The 20,573-nt window shown below is 50.4% G+C and overlaps 8 protein-coding genes across 8 annotated transcripts; 3 read left to right on the forward strand and 5 right to left on the reverse strand.

Moving 5' to 3' along the window:
• Positions 1-1,557: 1,557 nt before the first annotated feature.
• On the forward strand, positions 1,558-3,730 carry N7458_008866 (fungal specific transcription factor domain-containing protein; the record flags this gene model as incomplete). The annotated part of the gene is made up of 3 exons (XM_056912248.1): positions 1,558-1,815; positions 1,857-1,962; positions 2,025-3,730. 3 exons carry the CDS (start codon positions 1,558-1,560, stop codon positions 3,728-3,730), a joined length of 2,070 nt encoding a protein of 689 aa, XP_056761097.1.
• Positions 3,731-5,895: 2,165 nt separating this feature from the next.
• N7458_008867 (uncharacterized protein) lies at positions 5,896-6,567 on the forward strand (the record flags this gene model as incomplete). Its single annotated transcript, XM_056912249.1, has 1 exon — positions 5,896-6,567. One exon carries the CDS (start codon positions 5,896-5,898, stop codon positions 6,565-6,567), a length of 672 nt encoding a protein of 223 aa, XP_056761098.1.
• A 4,593-nt stretch (positions 6,568-11,160) lies between these two features.
• N7458_008868 (uncharacterized protein) lies at positions 11,161-12,354 on the forward strand (the record flags this gene model as incomplete). Its single annotated transcript, XM_056912250.1, has 1 exon — positions 11,161-12,354. One exon carries the CDS (start codon positions 11,161-11,163, stop codon positions 12,352-12,354), a length of 1,194 nt encoding a protein of 397 aa, XP_056761099.1.
• A 537-nt stretch (positions 12,355-12,891) lies between these two features.
• On the reverse strand, positions 12,892-13,684 carry N7458_008869 (putative secretory component protein shr3; the record flags this gene model as incomplete). Its single annotated transcript, XM_056912251.1, has 2 exons — positions 12,892-13,505; positions 13,639-13,684. The coding sequence occupies 2 exons, from the start codon at positions 13,682-13,684 to the stop codon at positions 12,892-12,894; spliced, it is 660 nt and encodes a 219-aa protein (XP_056761100.1).
• A 457-nt stretch (positions 13,685-14,141) lies between these two features.
• On the reverse strand, positions 14,142-16,520 carry rim8 (pH response protein PalF; the record flags this gene model as incomplete). Its single annotated transcript, XM_056912252.1, has 2 exons — positions 14,142-15,992; positions 16,056-16,520. 2 exons carry the CDS (start codon positions 16,518-16,520, stop codon positions 14,142-14,144), a joined length of 2,316 nt encoding a protein of 771 aa, XP_056761101.1.
• Positions 16,521-16,788: 268 nt separating this feature from the next.
• Positions 16,789-17,499, reverse strand: N7458_008871 (uncharacterized protein; the record flags this gene model as incomplete). The annotated part of the gene is made up of 1 exon (XM_056912253.1): positions 16,789-17,499. The coding sequence occupies one exon, from the start codon at positions 17,497-17,499 to the stop codon at positions 16,789-16,791; it is 711 nt and encodes a 236-aa protein (XP_056761102.1).
• A 477-nt stretch (positions 17,500-17,976) lies between these two features.
• On the reverse strand, positions 17,977-18,751 carry N7458_008872 (putative GAJ protein; the record flags this gene model as incomplete). The annotated part of the gene is made up of 2 exons (XM_056912254.1): positions 17,977-18,630; positions 18,749-18,751. The coding sequence occupies 2 exons, from the start codon at positions 18,749-18,751 to the stop codon at positions 17,977-17,979; spliced, it is 657 nt and encodes a 218-aa protein (XP_056761103.1).
• A 1,009-nt stretch (positions 18,752-19,760) lies between these two features.
• Positions 19,761-20,549, reverse strand: N7458_008873 (uncharacterized protein; the record flags this gene model as incomplete). The annotated part of the gene is made up of 2 exons (XM_056912255.1): positions 19,761-20,356; positions 20,414-20,549. 2 exons carry the CDS (start codon positions 20,547-20,549, stop codon positions 19,761-19,763), a joined length of 732 nt encoding a protein of 243 aa, XP_056761104.1.
• Between the last annotated feature and the right edge of the window lie 24 nt (positions 20,550-20,573).

A 20,573-nucleotide genomic window follows, 5' to 3' on the forward strand; every position in this document is an offset into this window, starting at 1 on the left:
AATCTTTTACAATAGATACCCCGCATCGAATGATACTAATTATGTCTTTTGCTGGTGCTAATTATGGATAATTCTCTGGAATTACCCTTAAGAATGCCTTGTATAGTTATTAATAGAAGGTTCATCACAAACGAATGCCTTAATTGTTCCGTGATAACCTTATGGTCGGATTAATTAAGTCGAGTTATTTGCACATAATAGTAAAATTAGACCATAATTCGGCGCTTAAGTGTTGCTAATTAGGGATCATTTCACTCTATTGACATTATCACAGTCTGAGCGCTGCTCTTGGCGCATTAGCGCTCCCCAAGCTCTGCACGGGCCGGCCCCACGGTTGGCTCAGAGCCAGCCGTTCTGCAAAACACCGATGATGGTAGAAACTAGCCCAATCCGACTGACAAATGAAAAGCCCAGGATTGAAGCTTGGCACGCGAGAGCTGCCGCTTCATCACACTTCGACCATACATGCCTTTAGCCGATGATTGCCTTCTCACCCAATTGTGAGCAGTGTTGATCCAGATCTGGAAAATACAGGATTGGCCTGACTCGCGAAGGAACGCCGAGACCCTATCGCTGGCGTTGGGTCGCATACAGTATCACAGACCTCCTTTCGAACTAGCAGCCCCTCTCTCCCATTTATGATAAACGGCTTCAACAATAGCTGTTAGTATATTTGTAACCAACTCAAGAGGCTCTGATCAACTATTTCAGCACTATTGAGATCGCGCCTTGCGACGCATTTCTAGACAGCTTTGAAGCCATAGTCGTAGTAATCTCCGTGGCTGCGATGATACGGGCTGCAAAAAGCAAAACGCGAATACCAATTTGACTGCTGGCCTATTAGAATCTATAGTTTAGGGCCTCAAAGTTCCACTCAAGTGGTTCAGCATGAACGCAACACTACGTGATTGCCCCGACAGAGTTAGACTACTGTAGTCGAGATGTGACGGGACCCACTTCAACATGTATCATGGGACACCATGTGTGCTACTATAGATCATCCCCGCTAGCTGCATAAGCCGCTGGAGGAGATCATCCATGGACACTTGCCTTCCGTCACGCTTGTTCCTTGAATCCCTGTCAAGTCCCAAAATTAGTCTCAATTATGGGCCAACAGGCCATACTCCGATAATGATTTGCTGTTGGGGTTTGCTCTCCACCCGATCTTCGCATATTCCTCCGACTCGAACTAAGCTCGCCTACCGCTTCCAACAAAAAATAGAAGCACGAGCTAACACAGCTGCTGATCTTTCTGTGGAGTTATAATTAGGCGCATCCAAGATCCCAGGATAAGATCTCTCTTGAATCCGTCGCGAGGCTATTTTTCTCATCCTTCGTTTTCACATTCCTTATCCCTAATAGACTGCGAAGCTGCCGGTTCGGCTTCGCTACTGCCCCCTCTTTTGAAGCGAGAAAAGGTGGCTGGCCCTTCATACAACTGTGTTGTTTTCTCGTGCTGGCTGTGCCACGTCGTCCTTCTTCGTTGCGATTGGTCATTGATTGACTGTTTCTTGTTGCGATATTAATAATTAGCAGTTGGAGCTTTCAAAAGCAAACATGCCGACACCAAAACCCCTCGCTGCGGCCTCAACAAGAAGGCCATCGAGTGCCGTTTCTTCCGAGAGGTCTTCGAGCGTGAGTAACAATGGCAATGCTCAGGAAAAGTCCGGCTCAAAAATGCACAAAAGATCGCGCTCAGGTATGCATAATTTGCAGGTCTCAGGCATCATTGAGGATGAATCTGACGCTGAAATTGTCCAGGATGTTTTACTTGTCGCCTCCGCAGAAAGAAATGTGACGAGGGACATCCCTCGTGTAAGGCTTGCATCAATCTCTCCGTTAAATGTGAATATAAGCGACCGATGTGGTGGGGCAGTCCGGAGCAAAGAAGGGTTCAAAAGGAGCGAATCAAGAACAAAATCAAGCAGACCAAGTCCCTCGAGAGGAGTGGATCACAACAGGGTGTGTGGACTTTTTTGATCATTCTCATTAGCTGCCACACTCTGACGCTTTCTACTTGACAGATGGGATTAATCTCGGTCATATCGCTCTATCATCCCCGAGCCCGGGAGAAGTTGATTACAATCAGCCGATCGCCGATGGGTACGAGTCCTTTGGCCCTCATTTTGCGACACCCGGCTTCGTGCCGATCTCATACAGCCACTATTATACCCCATATGAAGTTGATGTTAAGACCGAGCGCCAAACGTTCGTCAACGATGTTCCCTTGCGGCATCACTCTTCCGTTTCCACATTCAGTGCAATGGGCCCACCACAGCTACATGCCACTCTCCCAACCTTTCCTGCTGAAGAATGGTTCCAAGAAGAATACTTTGGCTCTTCGGGGGAATACGTGGCAATGGATCCAGCCCTAACTGGTCAAGGTGTTGGACAATCTTATGCTTCTCTCCATGCCAACATCCCCGTGGACGACTACGATCGGCCTCTCTTGAACCATTTTGTGGAGAACGTTCTTCGAATGATATTCCCAATCCTAGAAGCCCATCAGCGAGGCTCTGCTCGGGCTCGAGCTGTTCTACAATCCTTGGAGACGAACAAGTCCTACTTCCATTGCTGTCTTAGCGTTGCCGCAATTCATCTCAAAACCACTACCGGAATGAGTGGTGAACAGATTGATCATGACATTATGCGACATCGTTATGAGGCAATTTCTCAATTGTGCCAAGCATTGAATAATGACAGCGATCACGAAAAAATACTGGATGCGACGCTTGCGATGATTTTCTTTCACTGCTCGGTTGGCTCACCAGACGACTATCTCCCTGACATCCCTTGGAGTGATCATTTCCAGGCCGTATCAAATTTGGTCAACAAGCTGGATCTGACAAATATGATGGTTCCGTGTGGAAATGGGTATATGCTTCCCCCGTTTAGTATGTCACTGACATCCTGGATTGACATTCTCGGCTCCACCATGCTTGGGAAAACACCTCAATTCGCTCATTCCTATCGCAACAAGCACCTAAGTGGTGCATCATCTGGCCTCCGAGAACTTATGGGCTGTGATGACCGAGTAATGTACCTCATTTCGGAGATTGCGTGTCTGGAGTCCCTGAAGAACGAGGGCCGCATCGACTCGATAGCCGTCTGTACCCATGTCTCAGCCCTTGGAAGCCAGCTGGAGTACACTGAGCCCGCCAACTCGACCCTCGAAAGCCCGTATTCTGCTACAACGGGTGCCATCAGACCTGAGGTCTTGACAAATAATATGACTGCTCTATTCCGACTCGCCGCACGGGTCTATCTCTGCAGCCTTGTCCCAGGAACTGATCGAAACCATTCCAGTATTTGCAATTTGGTTGATACAATTGCGGATACTTTGTCCTATATTCCAGCCGGCCCTGGTGGATTTGATCGCTCGCTCGTCTGGCCAATTCTCATCGCAGGCGCATACTCAACTCCTTCAAGCACCTTCCGTCAAGTCTTGGCCGATCGAGTGGTCGCGATGGAGGACCTTGCAGACCTTGGTAGCTTCGGTCGCATGTACCAGCTACTGAATGAGTTCTGGCGTCTGACGGACGATTTTGTTGAAAGTCCTACGATCAAGCATGATCTTCCGTCCAAGTTAACGTGCGATGCCCCGGACTCTGGAGCTGATACAAGCTCGTCGCCACCTCTCCCATCACCCGGTATGCGAGAAATCAAGAAGCAGCATGTGCATTGGCGGGATACCATGAATCGCAACGGTTGGCGCTATCTTTTGATTTGATTTTCAACCCCCTTTCGTTTCATAGACCTTCTTCGACAGTCTTTTCGCGGTTTGCCTTGGATGTCCTGGGTTGCCAGGCCTGTCATATAGTTGGATCTATCGACTTCTCTTGCCGTTTGTTGATTCTGATACCTGTCTTTTGTGGTTCTTCATAACGGCATTGTACCCCCAAGAAACATCTTGGATGTATCTGTCTTCAAAGCTGCAAGTATGTAGCTCGTTCTGGGTTATTCTGGTTGCATTAGGTGAAGCTACCCAGCGGCATCTGACAATCTCGAGGCTAGGAATTATTTCAGGCGTCTAATCAGGAGAAATGATGGATAAATTTTACTTTCGATCAATTTTTCTCAAGTTCTGCCCCCGAGAAGTATAATTTCACCTTTTTTTCCCTTAGTAATTCAGTGCCTGTCTGTTTTGAGTTAATCGGTATCAACGAAACAGACGACCAGGCCCGAAGGTTCTAACACCCTCAGCGCTTTTTACCAAGCGCATCTGATAGTCCTTGCTGGTCGCCAGAGACCAAGAATCTACCTAGAGGGTTGAAATGATCCAACTTGTTATAAATTCGTATGGAACTAGCTTTGTTCTGAGACCGCACCTTGTAGAAATTAATAGGAAAGAATTCACGGAATTGATCCAAGTTTGCAACTTCCACAGGTGAGGCGAGTTGCAGACAATAATGCTTTCCTGTGCGAACTCGCCTCTATAGAACTCAGTATCTAGTAGACACGGCATTGACTGCCACCTGCAGCGGAAAAAGAAATATGGGGATGGTCAATGTTATGAATAACATGAGTTGGCAAATTAACCTAGGTCTCTGGGGGACACTGAATGAGGCATCAGGGCCGAGTGGTGGCTTTTGTGGTCAATGTTATGGTTAGGCTCCCTGGTCAGTGTCGGCAGTGGGCATGAAGAGTACCTAGTGTTTGAATTGGATTCTGAATGATATAGACTTTCTTTAACAATAGCCTTAATTGATCCAATTACAAGAGCTTAGTTCTGTGGTCCACAACGAGTTAGCACCATGACTAAATTGGGAAATGGGTTATTGAAACTAAGGACATTTTCCCCTTGTTTTGTTCTAAGTCAGAATCGTGTCTTCCATTTTTACCTAGAAAATATCTCCGTTGCCAAGCGAAGCTAGGACGTTCATTGCCAATAGAGGTATTGACCTCGCTGTCGAACAGCGAGCCGCCGGTGTTAGGAACCGCGCGCTTTCAAGTCAGCGAACCAGAAGGGGCACAGGTATACAAGAGCTCCGTTGCGGAAAAAATTAAGCCGCCCTCTAACGCCTCTTCTTCGATGAAAATAGGGGGCTTGCACTATGATTCAGAAAGCGCGCGACAATGTGGATTGTGTTTGAGGCGGAGAGTCCCACAACCTAGGGCGGCAACTTGACCGCATATATAGATAGCCCCTTAAGATCAAACCCTGGGTTTATTTCATAACCAAATTCTTTTGTGCTCTCTCTTATTACAATTTCCCATCTTCCAGTGGAATTTCTTTCCCTTCATTCCGGGGATTTTTTGGCAGGTCTATGAAGCTCTGGACGCTTGTCTACAATTTCGGGTCCATTCGTTCGCTCGTGACCAAAATAAAATCCACACGAAGGACCAAATCCTGCTATAACTTGTTGCAAACCAGCACAGCCCTCTTGACTCAGCGCCGGAACATAACTTTAGGCAGGTGAGTCCTAAGAGTCTTCCTTGGGGCCAGAATTGCTCGTGGCGGCAAGCATTGGGCTAACTGCTTCTAGGGCAGTCAGACCGAGAGCACCGTATTGACTGGTAACGTTCAGTACGGTACTGATAATACTGGGCTGTACAATACCCCTCGTTTCACCACTCTTGTCCTACTTTGCCCATATAGAAAGAAGATCTCCTGGCACTCAGCTGCCTTATCCTCCTGATTCTTTCCCTGGTAAGATTTATTATTTGTTCCCCTCTTTCGTGTTTCCATCATCTTTCTCTAACCATTTCGCTCTCCTCGCCCCCTCAGACTTAGCCTTTTGTCACTACTATCCTTGAGTGAGACTTACTTATAGTCTACACCCTATCGCCCCAATCTGTCTTGAGGTCGCCGTGACTCTCCACTATTTATTTCCTCTAAGGGTCGACCTCAAGCCTGTGCATATTTTCTTGGTCCTTGGGGATCTTCTTGACACCATGCCGACCCAAAAGCCCGAACTTCCTCCACTAAAGACGCCCCAATCATTTACATTCCCATCGGAAATCCAAGACGATCCTAAAGCTGTTTGTATCGAGATCAAGCGCGAAGACAGCAGCGACAGCTCAATCCCCACCCCGGACGCTTATAAAAAGTTCCTCGAGGCCCTTTCTCCTGCCTATGCCAGTCCAGTGAGCTCTGGCGGGAGTTATCCGAAATTTACATTTGATAAAGACGGTCCCTCGCCAACATCACAGCCGTCTACTGCGACCAGTCCAGCCTTTTCCTCTGGCGCGTCGCTGAAGTCCCCTGCTATTTCACTCCCGCCGATCTCCCCACGTAATGTGAGGTCGCCAAAATCGCCACATGCACTTCGACGACTACGTATTCCGCACGCGATCAAGACCTCAATGAAGGACTCACCACGCACTGCTACCCCGTTGAGCGCGACTCCTCGGAGTACGACCGCTCTTCACTCACCCTTTTCACCGACAAGCTGGAAGCTGCGGTACTTTGAAGCACCCCGAAGTGCCACACCCCGAAGTGCTACGAGCGCTAAGGCTGTGAGTGTCAGACAAGTAGTGACTCGCACAGTTACATACAAACGCACGCCCCTTGAGCCTCCCCCAAAGGGAAAACGTCGCAAGACTCAAGAGCGTAAAGAAGTCTGAACACTGCCCTAGGGTTTTTTGTGTCACTGGTGGCATGGGCCCCGGGCTCTTTCATTTTTGATTTTCTTAATGATTGGTTGCATAATGTCCAATATGTACCTGGTATGGATTTACTGGCTTTTTCGAGCGCTGTCTTCATTTCTTTTACGATTTCCTTCTGGCTGAGAATCATAAATGTTATTGGGGGCGAGGAGTTGGTCGAGCATGGCTTTTGATTCTGCAACGATGGCGTTAATTTGTTTTCTTCCTATGTGACGGACAAAACTCGCTCAAAAAGAGGGCTATGATTGAAGTTTTACTTCGATCGATTTTGACCTCGCTCATGAAGCTGAATTTGGATTTCCGTTGATCTATTGGTCTTACCTCCAGGGCGTTTGATTTGGAAGGGATAGCGGGCCAAATGTCACGGAAGGCAAATACATTTTGAATACACAATTCTCATACAAATGCAAGTTTCTTGACAGTAACATATATAGAATGTCCCATGTATCTCCAGTTGCTTATAGTGCTGTCGGTAGTGGTCTGATACCTCGTAGTCAACGTACCCTCAGTATCGAGTCTTAAGGGAGTTCAAGCGCTTACTGAACAAACCCAACTAAGCTGATGACTCGTCTCAAGTCCACAGTTAGATTTTGCCCAGGAATGTTTGTATACTGGTCCTACAACAGCGTGCATGGCTGGCTCGGGGCTACAACCACGTGTCTGATGCATTCAATGGTAACTAATGATAGACCGACGAAGAACCAACAGAGAAGCCAACAGACTGAGCCCTCTCCTAAGGATGACGGGAGCCGCTAGCGCTGCACTGTATAATCCTCCGATCTCTGCAAGGGTGAGCCAGCTGATCGGAACGTAAAGATCAATTGATGCACACTGCAAAGGTATTGCCTGCAGAGAGCACTCGCAATAAGACTCCAATACTCTATGCCTGCTGCGTTCAATCTATACTACTTAATAAATTTGATAAGTAGAATCATCCAGAAAGCCTCCCAATTCCCGAGGATTTGACATAAAGCTGGGTCCTCCTAATGCACCCATGCCGGGTTTCGTTCTCTTTTTTAACAGCGCATGTTTGGCCCATGACGCCACACTCCAGCTTCAGTCCATGAATCACAACCAAATCCCATTCCCAATAGACTGGTACGTTACTCGAAGGATTTTCGTTGCAGTGCGGCTCAGAAAATGTGAGAGATGTTACGATGACGATGGCCGTTGTGTGTCTAGTGACATGACCCCCTATATTTGTACTGGAATGGGGCTCTCTGCAGGCGATAGCTACTGCCCGACTTGTGACTTTCGTACTATTCGACAGTTTGTATATTCTTTCAATATAGTTTTTACCTGTATATTATCATTTTACAATATATACGGTATATTACGAGATCTTTACGTAACGTGCCGTATCAACGTACTGTACGTCCTTCGTCGTTGGTAACAAGAATTATACTGAGGACACGAACCTAGAAGTAAGAATGGCAATACGATACGCATTCAACGACTAGTGTGTCATGTACAGTTCGAGTACCGAATTGACGCTGCGCCTCTAATGAGGTGTATAGCAAAGCTCTATATTATTGATACCACCGTGCCCTGACACGGAAGTTACGAACTTACTGCATCAGTGCTGACTGCAATCACAATTTCTCCAAAGCAATCACTCGCCCCCCTCCTCGAATGTAAGTAATGGAATCATATTGAATCGACCATTAAGCGTGCAGAGAAGGACTCTGTGATGAAGCCTCGAGAAGTTCCCCCTTTTCTACCCACTGTTGGACCTAAACGTATTGCATCGAGTGCCAGTGAGATCCTGGGCATTCTTTAAGCGCCCACGCTAACCTATATCCAGATTAGCCATTCACATGGATATTTTCAAGGGTTGTCGTTATTGGCTTAATGAGCTCATGGTTCTGCTGTGGAGTCTGAACTGAAACTGTATGTTTTTTTTGGGCGTAAAATGCCGATCCAGCACTCCCAACGTACATTATAGGTTTCTTGACTTGATGAAGATATCAGGCGGGCTATCGACACTCTTCTTACAGCCTTTGTCAATATATTTTTGAGCTATATGCTCGATCGTTCTCACTTTATCTATAGCAGATTCTATAGCCCTGAGACATCATGAGACCTCACTCTTCGTGTGAAATAGCTCCTGATAGGTAGCATTTCACTACCACGGCTCACGTACATTGATCTGCATGTGCTGTAGCGTGAAGACTTCAAGGAAAGCGCATTCGGGTCACAATGCCAAGAGTCGATGGATATCATAGCCAATGATATGCGCCAATTAGCCGCCCAAGATCCCACCAAGTCTAGGTCTGTGCGTTATGGGTCATAATCCAATACACGGAGGCGCAATACTCATCAATGGTAGGCTAACCACGAATCGTGCCACTTTGTCGGTATTTCTTCAGCTCGGGACTGAGAGGACCTTCGGAACATCATAAATCCATATGGCAATTTCGGATGATATTAACCTAAAATATAGATCCTAAAATAAACATTGCTATTTTTGGAACAAGAACCTCGGAAAGCAATTTGAGAGCCAACATGTTTCTGCACTCTAAGTGATGTTGGCAATCAGAGAATATAACGCTGCCTTGGTCGCCTCATTGGGGTATTTTGATTCATTTCTTCATGGAGAAATCTGCCACCTTTACGATGCTCTTGACATTGGAAAGGAGATGCCCTCATTGAGGGCAAAGCTTATCGTGACTTACGAATTTCCCCAAGCCCCCAAATCTCAACTAACGCTCATCATGCAAAGTCATTTAGCATATGAACGAATGCTGATTGAAGCTCAGGATCCCTCTAGTGGACAAAACTTCCAATACTTCCATAGATTTCAGGTGAGAATCGCTTCTCCACTCCTTACAGGTCTAAGCTAAGTTCCATTTCCAAGAATAGAGCCTTTGTGAAGCAATCTCTCGCTGAATATGATATCTTTTCCGACGGATCTTCACATCCACTACCCATATTAGCCTGGTGGCGCTAGAAATCTGGGTCTATGGGAGTGACTGCACCTAGCAAATGATATCTCACGCCAAATCTTTGTCACTTCGGACCTCTACTCATTGGTCTGGACGCTTTCTTCAGCTGCCGCTTTGCCATTGATGTTGCTAAACTTAGCATGTCAGTGGTTTGTGTGACTTCTATATCGAGCATACTGCCGCTCTTCATCCAGAATTATCCTGTGATGCCAGACATCATGTCTGTCACGAGAGCCAATCGTCTCGTTAATTCAGGGTCTTGATAAGCTCCACACTCAAAATATTAGCTTGACTGCCGCCTATATTGTCGCTACCGGAGATGCATTATCACACCATCACTGCCTATCGCCTAGGCTATGTGACAACCCCGCGTACGAGGTTTGTCTTCTTCAACGATGTCCAATTAGCCATTGAAGATGTTCTAAAAATATACTAGGTATTGTTCTCTTTCTCCGGACTGCAACTGTCTGCACGGTCTGTATCATACAGTATGATACCCCTATCGTCTTGGAAAGATCCCAAGGACCTGATCTAGGACTCATAGCTGAGTTCTCTGGCTCTACATACATCACACACTCGATGTAGTGTTTGTCCAAGCATCCCCAGTGGGACATCAGGCGCTTCCAAACTTCTGACTTTGTTTAGCGCATCGCCTCTCCACACGAATATTGCTAAGAGTATCCTTCGCTCGACTTCGCTCGAACGCATCTATCGACGAGGTGGAATATGCTCGCCAAGGTTGTTCAAACCTTTCCATGTCCATTCAATCAATTGAAACAAGACAACGGTTGCTTCTCATGTTTACTCTTATTCTATGTTCATTCTAACGTCTACAGGAGTCGGTTTCATTCAGGGCAGCCATCAATGATGAAATCTGTTATCGCTGGAGAATATCAATCGAGAGTCTCTGCTGGGACTTCTTCGATGCAATGCTGATGCGAGATTTACATTGGCAGTAGATATAAATAGAAGCTCTCTAATGCATGCAGTGCGGGGTTAACCACAACCTCTGTATCCGCTTAGCCATGCGCTCGGTAAGCGATCCCTTATATATCCTTGATGCTGGACATCGAGAATGGGATATGAAAAGGGCCTTTGAAAAAAAGAATGTGGTTCCAGGTGTATATGGTTTGCATTCTTTGTTGGCTTCACGCAAGGCTAATATCAAGGTTACGTGTTTGGGATCCTTTCGCTCTATGTGTTCTATATTTAGAGGCGGGGAGAGAAAAAAGCGGCCACCACGGATCGTCGTATTCTATGCCCCTGTATGAACCAACGAATGACTGTCCCGGAGAAGTGACCCCTCTCTTTCGAGCGGCTAGCTAGTGACTTTCACCTGAGGCATTCGGTGATAATGAAAGTCGCCCCAGGGGGAGTCCCATAATCATAATCCCGTGATCGACCCGCTCCCTTCAGCCGTCCCTCACGTATGTGCCTTCCTACTGCACTGTACTCTCATTCCACTCAGCCCGCCGTCACCACAAGCCCTGTCACCTTTCTCGAGCGGCGCGTCACCCTAGGCAGGTCTTGAGTACCCAAAATCTGCGTTCCGTGCGCCCCCAAAGTTCGACTACCCTATTCTCACCTCCTGTGCGTCTACGTCGCCATGGCCCAAGCCCCGCCGACCTTCACGCCGGATAGCGAATTCGCCGAACTTGAGACCCCACGCGGCCCGAAGGCTGGTAGTCTTTCTATCACAGCGCTGGCACGCTTCGAGTTTGAGGCTGGCAAGGGTAATGAAGGCACCAAAATCTTGATGGTGGAGTGGGAAGATGACGACCTGGCTCGATCGACCACCGACGGTTCATGGCATGTCTCCTGGGCAGGGAAGACCACGGTGCTGCCCGCTGATGAACGACCGAGCGAAAGCACGCGTCGGTTCTATTTCCTACTGCCACCACATGTTACGATTCCACCTGTTGTCACCCTGTCATACAAGCCACGACAAGTCAAAACAAACAATGATGGAGCGGCTCCAGCCTTGGACCCTCGCGATATTCTTCAGCTGAACCCCCTACCTGCGATCTTCCCTCCCGAGTTGGGCGCAACAGGTCGTTCCGCTGGGAAGAAAGGAGTGCTTCACACAATCTGGGCCAAGAAGCGACTACGTGTTTTGGAGAAGGAGATTCGCGAAGAATGCTTGACCAATGCCGAAGGAGTTGCGCTACATATGGCAGTACAAGAGAAGGAGTGGATAGAAGGGAATTTCGGCTTGAGCCCTCGTGGCGTTGAGAACAGCCACGACTCCTCCAACTCTTCTTCCACGTATCCCACTGGGCCCGCTACGCCCGTGTCTCCTGTCAGTGGAAGGAAATTAATGGATAAGTTGAAGGGACTGAAGCTCCAGACCAGTGAGAGGGATTTGTCAGCCAAAGATGGTGCGCAAGATCAAGACTTGAACTCTGATAGAATGAAACTGACCGCGAGAAAACCAGGCCCAAGTGACTCGCACCTTCTATCGCCTCAATCGCCGGACGTTGCTGTCTCCTCATTCAGCTCGTTCCGCAGCATAGCTAACCGGGCTCCTCACTCAATGCCAACCCCAGATACAAATCCGACTCCAACTCCAAGCCTTCCAACGAATCCCACTGGACCTGAGTCCTTCAGACCCGTTGCGCTTCATCCGCCCGAGTCTGTTCAGGAGGCCCAGCAATCGAGTAGACCTGAAGGTTTCGCCGCAATCGGCTCTATGACAACAATTGCCCGTACATCGAGCGCCGACTCTGGCGATGACCTCTTTGCCAAAGCGCTGAGTCCGCGCTCTCCAGATCTACCTCGGAGTCCATTCTCATTTGCTTGACATTGTCATTGATTCACTTCGTTTCTCTCATTGTCATGCCCCCCTTACCATTACTTCATGATTTTCCTGACCTTATGATTCCCCCTCCGCAGAGTGACGACATATACCATCATTCTACTCATCATCTCAACGATGTTCGAGATACATTTACAGATCCGGTCCATTCCCATGTCTATATTCCTGACCATTTTGACTCTCCCAATGTCTCTAGCATCTTCATTTTCATATCATTCGTACAGAAATGCTATCATACTGTGCTGTGCCACCATGGACCTGTCTGTGTACATAGAACAATCCCGAATCCAACGCCTTGGAGACGATATTTCTCTTTTCATCTTCTTGCGCAAAACAAACAAACAGTTTTCTTTCGCTACAGACCGTATTGTATAAAACTCGTTTGCCGTGGGCGGCAAAAAATCGTACACGCCACATGAACAAAGAACAGTCACGCCCCCTCCAGATAACCCAAGATTGTTTCGAAGGAAATCAGAAGCAAGCGCAACAGACAAAAAAAAGAAAAAGTAACTAAAACAGCGCCTAGTTACCCTTCTTGCGCTGGCTGCTCTGACGACCAGGCTTGCCAGTCGATGATCCAGAAGCAGTAGCCGAAGGCGCAGCCTCACCCTCATCCTTCTTCTTCTTCCCCGCGGCAATCGACTCATCCTCCTGCGCATCCTTGCGCTCCGCATACCACTGACCAGCCTGCAGGACCAGAATGCCGACCAACACCAGCGCCAGGATAGTGTTGCTAGCCGCGAGGACCTTGAGCGAGTCCTCACGACCAAGGATTTGCTCCTTCTCCTCCGGGTTAGTCGCGAGCTCAGCGCCGTACTGGCCGGCCGAGGCGAGACGCAGACCCTTGACGATGTTGGCGATGTAGACGGTGATGCCGCACATGTAGAGGACGAGGGAGGCGCCGTCAAAGAGCATGTTTGATTCGGAGGGGCGGTAGAGCTTGGTGACTAGGCCGGCGAGACCGAGGAAGATGACGATGTGGAGGATGCGCGGGATGAGCGGGGGCGAGGCGTGTAGGAAGCGGAGGTGGGCTTCGAAGTAGTCGAAGTGTGAGGCCGGAGTTGGGGTGGTGGACCACAGGATTGGGTAGTCGTAGGGGAACATGGAGAAGATGATGCCCAGGAAGAAGCATGTTGCTAGAACGTGGCTGGTTAGTGATGGTCTCGTGGGGAGGATTGCGGTGGCTGTTGGGCGCTCGTGGGCGTCTTGAGTTGAGGCCTTGGTGGCCTCAGTGCAATTGGAGGCGGGTGGTGTGGGATAAGAGCTTACGGCATAGGATGAGGAAGGTCGCGAACGACCCGCTCTTGAAGGCCATTGTGAAGAATGGGAGGAGGAGAATCTGCTTGATCGGGGCAAGCGAGAGGGATACGAAAGGAAAGAAGGAAACAGGGGGAATGAGGAGAAGGATCTCAAGGTTATCGCTAAGCGGGTGCCAAGGCTGCCCCCAGAGACAGAGACGGGCGGTCGGAGATAAGGCTAGACACGGAGCAGGGGGACAGAGTTTGGTTATGCTTTGATGTGTCAACGATTTCCCCGCTGATAGGGATCGGTGGGAATTTGGAGAGAGAAAAAAGGTAAAAACGGGACACACAGGGCGAGAGAAATGTTATGGTACATTGAGGCTCTCAACGCCGTGGTTTTCAAAACCCAGCGCCATTGTGACTGATGTAAATATGCGAATAGTGGTATCTTCCAGAAATATCCCGGCCCCCAAAATGCAGAATGTACAAGAAAATAAAACAGGAATAAAATCGCCGAACACAATGATCCCATCACCGCTGATACCGAGGCAAGGACTCGTCCGCATGCGCTGTGCCGCCCACCAATTGATCATCTTCATCAAAGGTCGGCGCCGTGGGAGCGGTGGAAGACTCGCTAGCTTCGCCATTTCCTTCTTCGGGAGGAGCATTTGGGGCACTGATATGTTCCATAAGCCGTTGTCGCTCGAGCTCCTGCTTGTCGTCTGCGGGCGCCGAGGGTTCGCTGGGTCCTGCGGCGTGACCGTTGGCAATGACAACGGTCTGTAGCGATTCAGCAGACCGGACAGCATGCGGCACACCATTGGCTACCGGCGACGGCAAATGCTGATAGTCTTGCAGATGGTGGTCGTCTGGCAAAACAGGCGCAGTCGGCACGGCCACTGCTGCATTGGAGGGCCCTGCCTCTTCTTCCTCTGGTGGTTGGCTAGGCAGAAGGGTTTCTTCATGGCGTCGTAACCTGGCTTTCTCATCGACAGGTTCTTCTACCTCCGGATGCGCCAGCATTGGGCCGATCGGCTGGAATGATTGTGAGTAATCTTCGGGATACTCTGACCAATGGCCCTCTTGAGGGAACCCGTAATCATAGTCTTCTTGGGCGCCGTAATCGTGATCATTATGGGAGGTCGGCATCGGGCTTGCTTCAGGCCAATCTTCTCCGTCTATGGGATGAACCATTGCAGAATGAGCTTGAGGTGTGGTGTGAGATGCGGTCGAGTCAGCAGCCGCGGAAGGGGTGCGTTCAATAGTAGCTTGGCCACGCTGTGTATCGCGCGTCCCAACCACAACTTCAAATGCCATCGAAACGACGCCTTTCTCTCGGCGGATCTGGTCCGTGTCCAAGATGTTACCACCCCAGTTGGCCGTGATGCCACTTCCATTCGCATCTGCGGGGTTGAGAATTTGACCGCTGGGCGAGAATGTGCTTCCACCAGAGACCATATTGAAACGGGGAATGAAGCGATCGGGGGAAGTGATCTTGCCTCGCAAGTCTACCACAACCTCGACATAATAGCGAAAATTGATCATTGCACCAGGGACACGAGTGATAGTGGGGAACGCGTCTTCGGGAACTCGAATCGATGTCTTGACAATGGCGGTCATGTTGGTCGGGTCCACAATCAGTGGCGCGAATGTCTGTGACAGATCTTTACGGAAGGTGCTGCTGGTGCGACTTGTGCCAAGAGTCAATCCTCCTAGCCCAGTGCGTGACCTTGGATAACAGTCCTCGTAGACTGGCTTCTTTCCGGCGGCCGTGGTACCGATAGGAATGGCTGGGTGCATATCGATACGGCCCTGTCGGTAGAGAGTCACGATAATTCCGTGCGCGCTGCGCACTTGTTTCCAATGGTTGATAGTAACCTTGACGGGTAAAGTGTCCCCTGGTAGCACGCCTGCGCGCAAAACCTCGGCCTTTGCAGTAATCGTCTTATCTGAGATCGAAGGGGTCGCGCTGCGACCTTCACTGTTTCGGCCTCCCGTGCTTGTGGAGGAGCTCGGGTCGCTCACAATCTGAAAGCTCTGGCTGCTTTCACTCGGGCGGCTGGATGAGCTGACATTGCTTGGAGAGGGACTGACGGCGGGACGATTATCCACCGAGCCGGCTGCACCGCTAACGGGGGTATCTATAGAAGCGGAATCCGGGGCCGCGGTCGCGTCGGAGTTTATGGATTTGGCTTTCGCCTTGGATTTGGATCGTTTCGAAACCGGTTCGAGCGTGACGATGCGGGCTTTGGGTGCGGGAAAGGGCGCTATATCAATATTTTCGAGGAAATTGACCCGCCTTCGGCAGGACATGGTTGGATTCATGGTGGTGGGTCGGGTAAGGGTCGAAGTTAAGGCGTATCCAATGGTGCCTCGTTCGAACTTCAGGTGTAAAATGTCAGTACTGACCAGGTTTGATCAACTGAGGGAGATAAGGAGACTCACGTTGAGGCTACTGGGCAGGGCATATGGAGGAAGCCCCATCTCAAAGCGGAATTTATAGATACCCTCTTTGAGCCGCCCATCACCACAGAGAACGACTTCATCCTCAAACAAGGTGGCCAGGCCGTTCCCCATATATTCGGCGCCTCGCCGGCCACGCCCGGGTCCAAGAAATCCCAAATCGGGAGCGGTTTCTCCGGCGGGAACCGCGTTTTTAAACACCTTCACATATCCATGCAGACAGACCACTATATGCGTAATGCGAACCGGCCGCACAACTGTCACGATCACCGTGCCTTTGATCACATCTCCGGGAAAGTACGAGCGCCATGGGTCGTCGGGATCGATATAGAAGTCGGTAATGCTGCGATTGCGGTTTCCAAGTGGGGAGCGAAACTTGGAGAGAAAGGAGCTGCGATTCCGACTGACCGGCGACGTAGAGGTCTTGATAGGGAGGGGGGAGGACATGACACACTGCCGCTATCCTGCTTCATCCATACAATATGGCGGAGACTGAGGGGGAGGGGAAATCGTCAGGGGAGGACCGGAATGGGTCGCAGATCGACCGACACAACGACGGAGTCCCCTGGCGCAGTATGTATGAGAGGTATGGCGATATAATATTCAGACAGGGTGAGCCGGCAATGCGCCCCGTGAGTGAGTCCAATGGAGTAGCCGGACTCCTTTTTCAGTCGTCCTTATCGTCGAGGGGGAATCTGGCCTTCAAAGGCACCGACTACTGTACAAGGGCACGGTCCGATTCCAAACGCCACGGTATGTGTCCGTGTCCACGGCACGCAAGAGATTCCCCAGGTCCAAAGAGCGGAATGGGAATTATGACCAAGAGCCCGCGGGCCACATTGTTTCGCGGCGACGAAGCGCAGAGCCGGGGGTCGAGAGTCACCCCCGCTAGGTACGCGCGTGGGAGGTCGACGGAGCCCAAAAAGTCGCGGAACGGATTGGGATTGGGATCGTGTTTGGGCGAGCGGGGAGGGAGAACCAGAATGCGAGTCGTGGCGTGAAGGGCGAGACGGTCGAGGATCGCACGAGGGCAAGGTCGAGGTTCGAGGCGCGACAGGAGATGGAATGTGGGTCTTGGGAGTGTGGCGCAAGGTTCCGGGTAGAGAGGAGAGGAGAGGAGAAGACGAGGAGGAGGAGGAGAATTAGTCGTTGTGGGTGGGGGGTTAATGGGTGGTTGAAGGTAGTGAAAAGGTAGATAGGAAAGGAGAGTGATCACGAAGGGATGAGAGGAGGGAGGGGGAAAGCGAATGGAGACGAGAATAGTCAGGCAGGGACAATCGTCGGTCGAGGCCCCGGACGGGACTAGTTGAACCAGGGAGGCAGTAGTCCCTCCCTCACGAGAGTGGGCAACGAGTTCGAGATAAACCAGTCGAAGGTCCAGAGTTCCCCCCGGGCGGAGAACGGAGAACCAGCCCGGTACTTCCATTCGCGTGTCGCACGGTCAAGCTTCTCTTGGTGGCTCGCAGGAGTCAGCCTAGTCGTCCCTTTCCGGGCATTCGGAGGGATTATCACGATCATCACGATCATCACGATTCTCATGATTCTCATGATTCTCATGATTATGCATCACCTGGCGGCTCACCCTATCCACAGCCCTCTACGCTTGCTACCATGAGTCTATGGACGGAGTACTACTGACTCTTTCTCCATGCAATAACCAGACCTGGACAAGGCTTAATTTCTCGGTTTCATCCTGGAACACCACCACCCCCCATGCTAAGCTTTTCGCTCATCCCGAAGGATCCGGGGGAAAACAACCCATGAAAGATGCCTCGTACTCGCTCCTCGCTCCCCTCGCTCCTTTCGCTTCTGCTGCCTTTCCTGTCTCTCCAACCGAGTTGCTGGTTGCTAGCAGGTAGCGGGTGGCTTGTTCATTTCTTTGTATTGCACGTCTGGTTCAGCCTCATAACTCTTGTAGGCCTTCGCCGTCCACGTAATCGACCCCGTAGCACTCGCGCAGAATTGCCTCGACAACCTCCCGGTCCCCGCTAGCCAATCTGCGCAGATACTCCTCCAGCACGTAAACATTATCGGTCCACTGAAGCGCCCGCTGCCGAAACCCCGCTAGCTCCGTCTGGAGCTGCTGCACGCCCTTGTTGCTGACCGAGTCGGTTGCAGAAATCTCTGCAGCCTGGAGCCGACGAATCTCGTCTTGTAGGTCGGCTCTCTGGCTTTGCAGGATCTCTCGCTCTGCATCGCAGCCGGTGTCGTCGGCCTCCTGTTGACGCTGTGCGGTTTCAGCGGCCAGGCCCGCCTCAGCATCAGTGCAGGATTTCCAAGCTTTCTCCACGTCCGTCTTCACCCGGGCCAACTGGCGCTCGCAATCCTGCTTTTCATCACTTCCGAAACTCCAGTACCAATTCCCACTGCCGATCTTTTCGACTCGTAGTTTGTTTTCATTGGTGAGTGCCTGGATGTATTCTTTGACCTGGATGCTGTTGATGGAGGCCACGGTGGGGAGCGCCTTTTCCAGATCTTTCAGCGTATGACAGGTGCCAGTGGCGCGTAGGTGAGTTAGGATCAGCTCCTGCTTCTCACTTTTGGAAAGCTTAGGCGGCTGGATTGGACACAGGACGCGTCAGTAGTCTCGTCTTTTTGTTGTGTGGTGGGTGTCGCTAGCCCCAATCATCCAACATCCCACCCCAGGGACGTCTCCGTAGTAGGGGGCCACGTACCATGATGTCGTCCGTGCGAGACTCGGACACGCTTCCCGTGGTTCAGATCAGAGAAGCTTAATCAATCACGAACTTATCCCGATAGGGTAGATCGGGGAAGGCCAAGCATTCAACGGTGGAGGCTTGGGAGAACGCCAAGTTGGAAGACTACGAATCTTGTCACCTGCCATGGAGTCACGACTTGACTATTTTCCCCCGGCTTTGTATTTTGCACGGGAGTGGCCTGGGTAATGCTCCACGATGCAATTAAATACTGGAGTATATAGGATAATATGTCAACTACACATAAGCATCTACCTACTGGGGCAATTCGTTCTAAAACGTCTGCTGGTGGTGGACCTAGTAGCAGGGTGTTCATTCAAATGTGCTGCTACTAGCCTGTGAAGCCCAGCTATAATTGACACGTGCGCACATAAGACTGCCGTTAAGAAGGTTTGTCTATTTCAAAAGATACTCATATTGCTCGAGGCAATGCCTGTGGGCAAAAGCATGGCAAATCTCTCGGTTTGCACGCCAAAGCCCTTGTGTGATACTCGCCAGCAACAAACACCGGGCCGATGTGCCTAGTGAAGACATACGAAGCTATTAACGCCACATCAACTCATATGGCGCCAATGAACCGAGAAGACGATCAAACTGCGTGGATTGCCGCAGTTGACATGGCAGATCAATAATCACAGCTCGTCGGGTGGACAAGCTTGTTCTGACGTGAGACTCTGCGCTACAGTATTTTCCCCGTAGCGCTCACCGGTGTCGAATTACACGTCTCTGTCCCAAGATGGTTGGTCCAGGGAGTGTGATTGGCGTGATGTCCCGATGCCGCAATTGCTGCAAGCGCCGAGTGGCTGTGTGGGAACAGCACACACAGTTTTCATGCATCTGCCAGATCACCTGGTCGGGGCTGAAATAGTCCGCAAAAATACAGACAATCTCATAAGGTACAGATAATCAATGAAGTTTGAACGATAGATGATGGCAAGTACCAGAGCACCATGCACCAGCATCATTAAATTCATCGTTCATCAAGCTCCTTGTCCGCGTCGGAAGCGGCACGTTTCAATTTCCGCCGCTTGAACTTTTGCCGCACACCCTTGAGATTCTCTTGCGAGCTAGCCATGTTATTGGCACCGGTACGCGCTCTCTTCCTCCTCCGGACACGTCCTCGAGACTGGGAGGCGTTGGTGTTGTCGGTTTCCGCACCCGTCTCGTCCTTCTCGTTGGCCACCTCTTCGCCTTCCACGAGCACCAGGTCTCCCGTTTCCCCCAATGCCTCCTTGGCCATCTCCTCCACTAAGATTCCCATTGCGATCAGGGCCGTCTCATCCATACTGTGGTGATCGTGAAGGCCATGATCCTCCGTTGCGAATTCATAAAAATCAGCAGCGTAAGCGTGGATGGCCTCGAGTATCTCGGAGCTCGGAAGTGCGGTATCGGATCGTATATTCTCGTTTGCGAAATAGTTCTCTTCTTCCAAGGGATCCGTCACGGTGTTCTGTGTCCGAAACAGAACCTCCTCTGGTCGGAGAGTTCGGGCTCCAGACGAGGCAGTGTCGCGGTAGCGAGAGGCGAAGCGCTCTGCTGGATGATGTCCTTTGCGGTTGACTCGGCCTGGAACTGGTCAGACAAATTCGTCCATTGTGGAGTGTCCTGCCTCTCGGCACTTACCAGCAACGGCATCGTAAACATTAGTGGTGCGTCGGGTCTGTCTGTAAGAATACTCGCTTTCCGGCGCATGAACCTCAGCCTCCGGAGGCGCAGTGAATGTATTCTGGCTCAGGTTGAGCGATTTGCCATAGGACATTCTCCCTTGCTGCCAGCAGCATCT

The sequence above is a fragment of the Penicillium daleae genome (genome assembly GCF_028827525.1).
Source record: "Penicillium daleae strain IBT 16125 chromosome Unknown utg000008l_segment0_segment0, whole genome shotgun sequence".
NCBI classification, from domain to species: Eukaryota; Fungi; Ascomycota; class Eurotiomycetes; order Eurotiales; family Aspergillaceae; genus Penicillium; species Penicillium daleae.